At 45.0% G+C, this 7,611-nt stretch overlaps 1 protein-coding gene across 1 annotated transcript; it reads right to left on the reverse strand.

Moving 5' to 3' along the window:
* On the reverse strand, nucleotides 1–4,769 carry LOC103188674 (phospholipase A2, minor isoenzyme-like). Its single transcript, XM_007908729.2, has 4 exons — nucleotides 4,700–4,769; nucleotides 2,508–2,664; nucleotides 1,507–1,634; nucleotides 1–122 (listed from the first exon to the last, which is right to left on the reverse strand). The coding sequence occupies exons 1-4, from the start codon at nucleotides 4,731–4,733 to the stop codon at nucleotides 1–3; spliced, it is 441 nt and encodes a 146-aa protein (XP_007906920.1). The 5' UTR covers nucleotides 4,734–4,769.
* Nucleotides 4,770–7,611: the final 2,842 nt, after the last annotated feature.

Here is a 7,611-nt window from a genome sequence, read left to right on the forward strand (position 1 = left end):
CTAGTTGCAGAATTTCTCTGTGTCCAGCCGTTTGTAGTCTTCGTTATACGGAGATTTCGCGAAGCACAAAGCTGCTTGTCGGTCACACTCACAGATAGCTTCTGCACAGGGGTCGTTATCGGCTGGAGAGAGCAAAGGGAAGAATCGGATATAAACCATTGCTTCAAACACAGGAAAGAAATGTTTTGTCCCTGACAATAATGCCCCGGGATCTTCAGCAACAACCCAAACAGGCAGACAGGGCCATCCCTGCTGAGGTACGCCACTTCCAAAAACATAGCACACCCTCCACACTGCACTGAGTGTCAGACTAGACTGTGAGCTCAAAGTCCAACGTGGGGCTTGGACTCACTCAGGGGTGAGAGTGCCACTGACTGAGTCCAGCTGACATCTTCCTTGAGCATTCGACCACTTCCACCCCTACTCTCCCTGCCCTCCACCCCTCCTGGTCCCAACCCCCTGCTTGGGTCCAAATCCTTGACTGTCCAGCGCCTTGGAACGTCCTCCCGATCTGAAAGGCGCTGTGTAAATGTCATTTGTTGTTGTTGGTAGTGGTGGTGAGCAGTCAAGGAACACTGTCAGGTTATTCACGACTAACCCACAGCTAACGTTTCCCTCATCCAGGGCACTGAGACCCATTGCCGGGCTGTGACTTGGCCGTTAACTTGGCTCAGAGCAATGACCAAACTTCCCAGGTTGGTTGTAGCTCAGTGTCAGGTGCATTTAGGAAAATAAACAGTGCAGTGGTAAGAGGAACAAAGCCCACGACCAAGGCTGCACTTTTCTTGTCGCACTCACTGCTTATACCAGGGTGACTGCTTCAGCTGTTTTTGTTGAGTATCTGACACATGAAGAAACCCATCGCTGTGCTTAAGAGTATGCAAACCAAGCTCAGGACATGGAAATCCCAGAGATACATTGTTGGAATGGAATGCGCACTCTCTCCCTGGAGGGACACATCCTGCTTACTTCTAAATCCAGAGAGTATTAGGTATAGGTTGGCAAGAGCCAAGGCATGGAGGGACCCCAGAGTGTATGTTGGGGTAACTGCTGGAGTCTAACCAGCTAAAACTGCATGACTTCTCATTGATATTGCTGTCCTGCAAGCTTTCCCACTGCTTGTCCAGCTAGGGGCACTCTATCTATTAGGGTTTTGGTTTGTAGGGTTAACAGGAGCTGAGTGGGATGAATCCCTGCCGCAGTGACTGGTCTGTCCTTCCTGCCAGTTCCTGCCGATGTGCTGTGCTGTCATCAGTAGTGCCGTGGAATACTGTGGACCCAACTGGCTCAGGAACCGGACTAGAGACCGTCACAGATAGCTGGTTCGATCCTGACATTTCGTTGCCAGGCATGTCACCTTGGAGCCAGTTCAGCTCGAAGGAGACCCCACTTAAGGAGTCTCCTTGGAGCTGAACTCAGCTAAGAGATGATGCACAGAGAACATAGCACAGCTAAATTAACAACAGTTTAAGGCAATGTTAAAACAAAAGGAGTTCTGACACTTACAGCTGCAAATGATCTTCTTGCCAGAACAAGAATAGCTGTAAATGGTTGTGTAAGGATTGTCACGGATCGGCCAGCATTCATCAATATCACCAACTTCCTCGTAGCAGTAATCGTGAACATGGCAGCATCTGCAGTGATAGAGAACAGGTCAGTCACCATCACTATAAGCCACTACGCCCCAAAACTCTGGAACATTTTACCTCTATCCCTCCGCCATCCCCTTCCTTCCCCATCTTCAGATCATGCCTGAAGACCTTCCTCTTCGATCGTGCCTACAGTCACGCTGCCCCACTCCCCCCGACTTGGCATCATGTTCCGCCACTGCCCAGCGCTCAAGGATGCTATCCTGCGTGAGGGGCACTATGTAAATACAAGTTGGTGTTGTAATCTCCAGTCCTCCAAAACATCCTGAGTTTAATTCCAGGCAGAGGGCCAAACCTTGGGCAAGTTTCTTTACTCCACACAGAGCCTAATAATAATCCCTCCAAAAAAACAAAAAAATAATAAAATTCGTCATTTTCAATCTACGACTGTTTGTGGGACATTGCTGTGCGCAATTGGCTGCCGCGTTCACCCACAAATATACAGTCAATTCACTTTACAGTATATTCTGTGAAGCGCTTTGAGACGTCTAGAAGACGTGAAAAGCGCTATATCAAATGCAAGGATTATTATTATTATTATTATACAACCCTCGAGTCGAAACCTGTGGAAGGCAGAGGCAGCTCCTGCTCCAGAAAACAACATTTGGTCTAATGTTGCAAAACCTTTTGAAGATATGCCTCAAAATGTGTTGGGAAACGTGTTTGAGTCCAGTTTCTCACATACGCACAACAGGATTGCTTTCGTGAATCTTAAAGACAATCCACTTGGGGATACAGACTCAATGTAATCAAAAGCATGTTTCGATACCAATTTTTCTCGGTGATAATTTTGTTTTGTTATATTCCCAAGTTGTCCTCTTCTCCAACAACAACAACAAGCAAAATCAGATACATTACCTGTCCAAGTCATCCACTGGTGTCCCATACCCTCCAAATCCACAGTAACAGCCATAATCACTGTAGTCCAGGAGAGGGCGGCTGGTAGGAAGAGCACATCTGATCATGTTACGGAACTGCCACACAGCATTGGGCCCAAAGTTTTCCCCGAGTGCACCTGCCACACATGGATTCTGTAAATACCGACTGCTAGATTTCTAACACATGTAAATAATAATAATAATATTATTTGCCGCTGTCAAACACTCTGGGACGCTACCCTGTGCGAGGGGTGCATATAAATGCCGGTTGTTGTCTCCTAGCAAAATTCTTATGTTCTTAATAATCCTTACATTTGATACAGCGCCTTATCACGTCTTCGAGACGTCTCAAAGCGCTTCACAGAATATATTGTAAAGTGTAGTGACTGTGTGTTTTGTGGGTGAAACGCGGCAGCCAATTTCGCACAGCATCGTCCCACAAACAGTCGTGGATTGAGCGACCAAATTATTATCATTATTTATTATAAACACACAGGGAGCAAATAACGTTAAATGTCTCTTTGAGGAGACATATACGTACCTATTGCAGTTTCCTTGTAATATAATGTTTTGTTGGCGAACAATAATTATCATTAACATACGATTCAGTAATTCAGCAATTCACCTAAGGTGTCAAAAATGTAACTGCAAATTGTTGTTTTATACCGGATTTCACAAAATATAGTCAATTCACTTTACAGTATATTCTGTGAAGCGCTTTGAGATAATAAGGCGCTATATCAAATGCAAGGATTACTGTAAGGATCATAGATTCCACAACATTACATTTTTAATATATACAATATAAAATATATACATTCTGTATTTTCAGATTCAAAAATGTGACTTTTCACAGACTTTAGGCATCAACAGTGAGTGAGATCCAACGATTGCAGCACTAAACTCCAGGGTCATCTCAGGTCTGTATTGTTGCTGGCCAGTGGCAGTCATGTGCAACTGGCCTCAGTGATTGCGCTTGGCGTTTGCGGAGGGGAGTGAGGGACATGGAGGGGTCTATGAGCTTGTGACACTGAGTCGGGGAGAGGGGGGGAGGTGACCTTAAGTATTGACAAAGAGGAAAGTCTTCAGCTATTGATCTAAAGTTGGGTAAAGAGGGAGCAAGGCGATGGGATTGAGGCAGAGAGTTCCAGACTTTTGGGGTGTAGCGGCAGAAAGTACGGTCACCAATGGTGGAGGTGGAGGGGACGAGGGACGTGCAGAGAGCTAGAGCCATGTGAGCAAAGAGAATGGGTAGAGGAGTGGGGAGTGAACAGGTTTGAGAAGTAGTGGAGGTGCTCGGGCAATGTTTCGTAATGAAATATGTCTTCATTTATGGCATAAATCAAGGGCTATTTTGTTATTGCAATGGTTATTTTGTCGGCCAACCTTAAAGGTTGGTTTGATGCTTGCACCCAGGCTACATGCCTGGAGTTTGGAGTCCTGTAGCTCAGTGGTTAGAGCACTCGCTTTGCAAGTGAGAGACCTGAGTTCAATTCCAGGCAGAGGGCGAAACCTTGGGCAAGTTTCCTTACTCCACACAGAGCCTAATAATAATCCCTCCAAAACCAAAAACAATAATAAATTGGTCATTTTCAATCTACGACTGTTTGTGGGACATTGCTGTGTGCAATTGGCTGCCGCGTTCGCCCACAAATATACAGTCAATTCACTTTACAGTATATTCTGTGAAGTGCTTTGGGACGTCCTCCTGACGTGAAAAGCACTATATCAAATGTAAGGATTATTATTATTATGCCAACAGGAGATGGGAACTTCAGGAGAAGGGAGAAAATTGGGAAACCATTTTTAGTTGAACAAACCCAGGATCGAAATGAAAGGCACCTGCTTAGCCCTTGTTTGCAGTTATTGTTTTACCTTTTTTTTAACATCAACATTCAAACAGTAGCGAAAGTTTAAATCTATTGGAATGTTTTGGACCACGCACGTGTAATAATCCCTTCAAAATTAAAAAATAATAATAAATTGGTCACTTAATCTACGACTGTTTGTGGGACGCTGCTGTGCCCGATTGGCTGCCGCGTTTCGCCCACAAAACATACAGTCAATTCACTTTACAGTATATTCTGTGCAGCGATTTGAGACGTCTAGAAGACGTGATAAGGCGCTATATCAAATGCAAGGATTATTATTATTATTATTATTATTCCTTACCAGCAAACAGAAGTGCAAGAACTAGGCAGTTCATGTTCCCTCTCGAAACAACGTGTGCAGTGATGACCCCAAGGCTTTGAGTGGGAACGTGGATCAAGTCGCTTTGAACTTTATACCAAAATATTGACCTTCAAATTTTAGGAGACCCAAGGTAACTCAGTCAATAGCAGGACAAACTCATCAAAACCTTGTTAACCAGCTCTGGACAAACATTACTGTTGGTGAATTGCAAGCTGTTAGCAGATGTTCAAAGGATACTGGTGCTTTCAGACTGTTGATGAAATGAAATTACCTTGGTCTTATCTGATAATGGTCGTTCTGATGTGACTCCCACAAAAATATACAGTCAATTCACTTCACAGTATACTCTGTGAAGCGCTTTGAGACGTCTCGAAGACATGATACGGCGCTATATCAAATGCAAAATTTATTATTATTATAGGTTGCTCCTGTCTACAGTAAATCGTCAAGTATAGATGTGTAACTATAACTATAACTGCTCAGATTCCTGCTTCGCACCTTCTCTAGAGAGTGTGAGTGTTCTCTGATGCCCATCCCTGCATCTTGGGACGTCTTCCTGACGTGAAAGACACTATACAAATGTAATTTGTTGTTATCTGGACTGTCAGGTTCAACCAGGAGTGAGTTTCTCACTAGTTGCAAAAACACTGAGGTGTGAAACACTGGTTTCCTGGGGTGAATTGTTGGCCTTGTGGTGAAGGTCAGGGTTAGGATGAGACACAGCCTGTAGTGTATAAGGCTGTGTTGGGTCACACACTGCAAAGCTCTTTCTGCTAAACTTGGCAAACGAATAGCTGAGGGCATTGGCTTAAAGTTATCACATCAGTGTTCACACAGGTAATGGGTTCACACATCAAGGAGTCTTCAGCAAGTGTGAAGTTGCTCTTAGCTTCAAAGTACGCACTGGTGTAAGCAGGGGTAGGTTCAGCAAGGACATAACTGCATGTACATGAAATAATAATAATAATCCTTGCATTTGATATAGCAATTTATCACGTCTTCTCTATTATGGAGTCTACATAGAATTAGTAGGTGGCTATTCCACTTAGTCACCTTCAAAAATGTTGATGATCTTTCAGTGTTATAAAAGATGTAACATTATGTGCAGCAGATAGTGACATCATGTTCTATTTAATGCGGAGATATTGCTGCAGAATTTCTGTTCTTGAAAATGTGCAGATCCACCAACCTTCCCTGGTGCTTACAGTGTCAATTTTCCTGAAGTGTGAACTCACATTTGTGCATCCAAGACCTTTCTGCCCTACCTTAATTGGGTAGCAGAGAGGTAAGCAGCTCCTGTCGAATTTCCTCTCAATGGTGATATTGAAGATGGTAATAATGTTCTCACACATTTCATTTCACAAGTAGTCCATAAGCAGATCCTGGGACTCTATCCACTATTCACTCAAATCTTGGCTTGTGTGATGTCTAATGACCAGTTAGTGACTGTCCTCCTTGGGGGGGATTGGTTACCGGGGCCTGATTGGCTGAACTGATCACAAGTTAATGTGCCTTGACTTGGAATTTCAAATTAAATCAATCTGATAGAGTGGTCTGGGTGGTCCTGTTCCTGAGCCAGGCGGGTGCCCAGTACTCCAAGGTACAGATGATGACAGACTGGCCAGTCTGGCTTGTTGAGAGTCAAGCTCCTGTTAACCCTGCAAGCCAAAGCGTTTACGGGTAGTGAGGTCCTATCTGCATAAGTAGCAGGAGGCTTGCAATGACAAGCTTCGCAGTTTACAATGGATAGCCGTAGCACGCACACCGAAGCCCTCAAACCTTAGCTTTTGGCAACCTGTCCTGAATACTTTCCTGGATCAGGTGAGCACAGTGTTTTCCTCTGGGCAGAGAGTGCCCACTCCTCCCTCAACAAATAAACATCTCCATGGATGTTTGGAACTTGATCGTTTGGTTTGGATACTTAAACTCGATGATGGCTTTCCTCCAGTGCCAGTCACTGACCAAAAAACCTCCTATTGTAAGTATTTGGACCACAAGAGGGCAATACAGGACTGACTCACTGTGCAGCACAGATAGATAGTTGTGCACTTCCCTCTAGTGGTATATTTAAGAACTTATCACATGAAGGATACACTTGTAAGGCTATGGGGAAAGAGTGGGGGAATGGGATTGGGTGGGCAGCTCTTCCAAAGAGCCGGCACCAGCACAATTTCCGGGGGTAATAATTTCTTCAAAAATAAATAAATAATAATAATACATTGGTCGCTCAATCAACGACTGTTTGTGGGATTATTATTATTATGATTCTATGAAAACGGGGGAGGAGGGGCTGGGATTCACAATTACTACCCTGAGCTCATATTTCACCCAGAATAAAATGCACTTCATACACTCCTTCTTCACTGCTGGAGCGAGTTGCCAAATTGCAGAGATTTGGACTGAGAAACCAAGCCCAGCGTAACCTATAAACCTATTTTTTTAAAAGGTAAACTTCAACGGAATTTGCTTAGGTGGGACTCCTTACACTCCCTCCACAGGCTGCAGATCATCCAGAACTCTGCAGCCCATGTCTTCTCCCGCACCGGGCTCCGCGACCTTATCACCCTCATCCTCACCCGACTCTACTGGCTTCCCATCAAACAGTTCAAGATCCTGGTCCTCCCCTTCAAAGCCCTCCAAGGTCTTGCTCCCCCCTACCTCTGCGACCTCCTAACCCCCTACTATCCTGTTCGCTCCCTCCGCTCAGCGGGCTTCTGCCTGCTTCACGTTCCCCACTATTGGCGGTCGACCCTTCCGCCACTCTGCCCCACCCTCTGGAACTCCATCCCGCAGTCCCTCCACCTCGACCCCTCCCTCGCCACCTTCAAGACCCATCTCAAGACCCTCCTCTTCGACTGTGCTTTCAATCTCCCTGCTTCCCTTCCTGCCCT

This window comes from Callorhinchus milii, unplaced genomic scaffold, assembly GCF_018977255.1.
Source record: "Callorhinchus milii isolate IMCB2004 unplaced genomic scaffold, IMCB_Cmil_1.0 Scaffold8, whole genome shotgun sequence".
Lineage (NCBI taxonomy): Eukaryota > Metazoa > Chordata > Chondrichthyes > Chimaeriformes > Callorhinchidae > Callorhinchus > Callorhinchus milii.